General features: G+C 28.2%; 1 protein-coding gene across 1 annotated transcript; it reads right to left on the reverse strand.

The window, feature by feature from the left end:
• Nucleotides 1–865: 865 nt before the first annotated feature.
• On the reverse strand, nucleotides 866–1,339 carry LOC147928478 (uncharacterized). The gene has a single exon (XM_087486167.1). It carries the CDS (start codon nucleotides 1,337–1,339, stop codon nucleotides 866–868), a length of 474 nt encoding a protein of 157 aa, XP_087342293.1.
• Between the last annotated feature and the right edge of the window lie 246 nt (nucleotides 1,340–1,585).

The following is a 1,585-nucleotide window of genomic DNA, read 5'->3' on the forward strand; positions in this document are numbered from 1 at the left end:
TTTAAAGAACAATACCTCTTCACTCACCTTCTTATAAAATAAAGAAATAAAATATGTATATATTTACAATTATGTTTGCTACCTTTTAAAATAATTAGTTTCTATAAAAAAAATCAAATATAAGTAGAGTTAATTTATTTATTAAATTAATTATTTAATGTTAATGGTATGTCTGTAAATAAGTGCCAACTTGAGGATTTATTTTATAAATGTCTCCAAAAATGTATATATAGATTTTTTTGTCAATCTTTTTAGAATTTAAATGAAAAGAAAAAAAAAACTATTCAGATATTGGTCTATCTATTTTTTTTTTTTCAAAATCCTTGCCAATATATTAATAAAAAAAACAAAATATACAGATAATTAATAAAAGAGGAATCACTCAAAATACCACATTTTATTTTATTTTTCTTCAAAAATATCATATTTTAAGACTTTTTCCAAAAATTCACAAATTTTTTTCTCATAAATACAACAAACACAATAAATTAAATTTGAAGTATATAGAATTTATTTTTATAAATTTGGATTGACAAATTTAGATTGGTATAGATTTTAGGGGTAGGGTTTAGTGTTTAGGATTTATGATTTAATTTTGAATATAAAAGCTTTAAACTCATTTTTGTGTTGTTTTTTGAAAAATAAAACTAAAAGTTGTAGACACAACTAGATCATAACTGTCTCTCACAGTAGTCAAATGCCACATTTGTTTCCTCACAAACAACATAATGAGAACTATTCTTTTTACAAAATATATAAACCAATGAACTATTTTTATTTGCAAGTGTTTCTCTCCTGCTCCACATGTATTGCTCTTCCTTTATAATTCCTTCTTACATACACCTGATGAGGCTTATCAATATCCCTATTCAAAATGAAGTTTGTCCTCAAACACTAGAGTAGGAAACTGCTTCTGCAATTCTCTGACCACCTCCCAAGTGTTCTCATGATCAGGCAAACCTTTCGTTCGAACTAATGCCTCCATCACACCCTTATCACTGTAATGGGAGTTAAGTACTTCCTCCATTTCAATTGACAGCTCCTCAGATTCAGTAAAAAGATCTGGCAGAGGAATAATTTGATGATGCGCTTCCAAAACCTTCTTAATCTGAGATACATGATATACTGGATGCATTTTTGAGTCATCTGGTAACTTTAGTATGTAAGCCGCCTTCCCAATCACCTCCATAACCTCATAAGATCGAAAATATTTGGCCACTAGCTTCTGACAAGCATGTTTGGTGATAGACTGTTGTCGATATGGTTTTAGTTTCAAGAAAACCCAAGCACCTACTTCAAATCCAACATCTCGTCTATGCTTATCAGCATTATTCTTCATCAATGGAAATGGCGGCTACAATTTGCACAATCATCAGTTCTCACGCAATATTAAAAAAAAAAAACTAAATGCAAATTCAGAAACAGGCGCGATCAGGAGATTTTATTTTATTTTTATTTTTAATAAAAACCTATTTGTGTTTGCGTTTTCAAGTTATTTTGTAATGTTTTTCTTGTCAATCGTTTTAGAATTTAAATGAAAAAAAAAACATTGTTGTCGACTAATAAAAATGAAAAGAAAAAAATG

Source organism: Camelina sativa, chromosome 14 (genome assembly GCF_030686135.1).
Source record: "Camelina sativa cultivar CO46 ecotype springtype chromosome 14, ASM3068613v1".
Classification (NCBI taxonomy): domain Eukaryota; kingdom Viridiplantae; phylum Streptophyta; class Magnoliopsida; order Brassicales; family Brassicaceae; genus Camelina; species Camelina sativa.

Excerpts from the sequence above, each read along its gene's own strand:
- LOC147928478 (XM_087486167.1), bottom strand. The coding sequence starts at position 1,339 with ATGAAGAATAATGCTGATAAGCATAGACGAGATGTTGGATTTGAAGTA.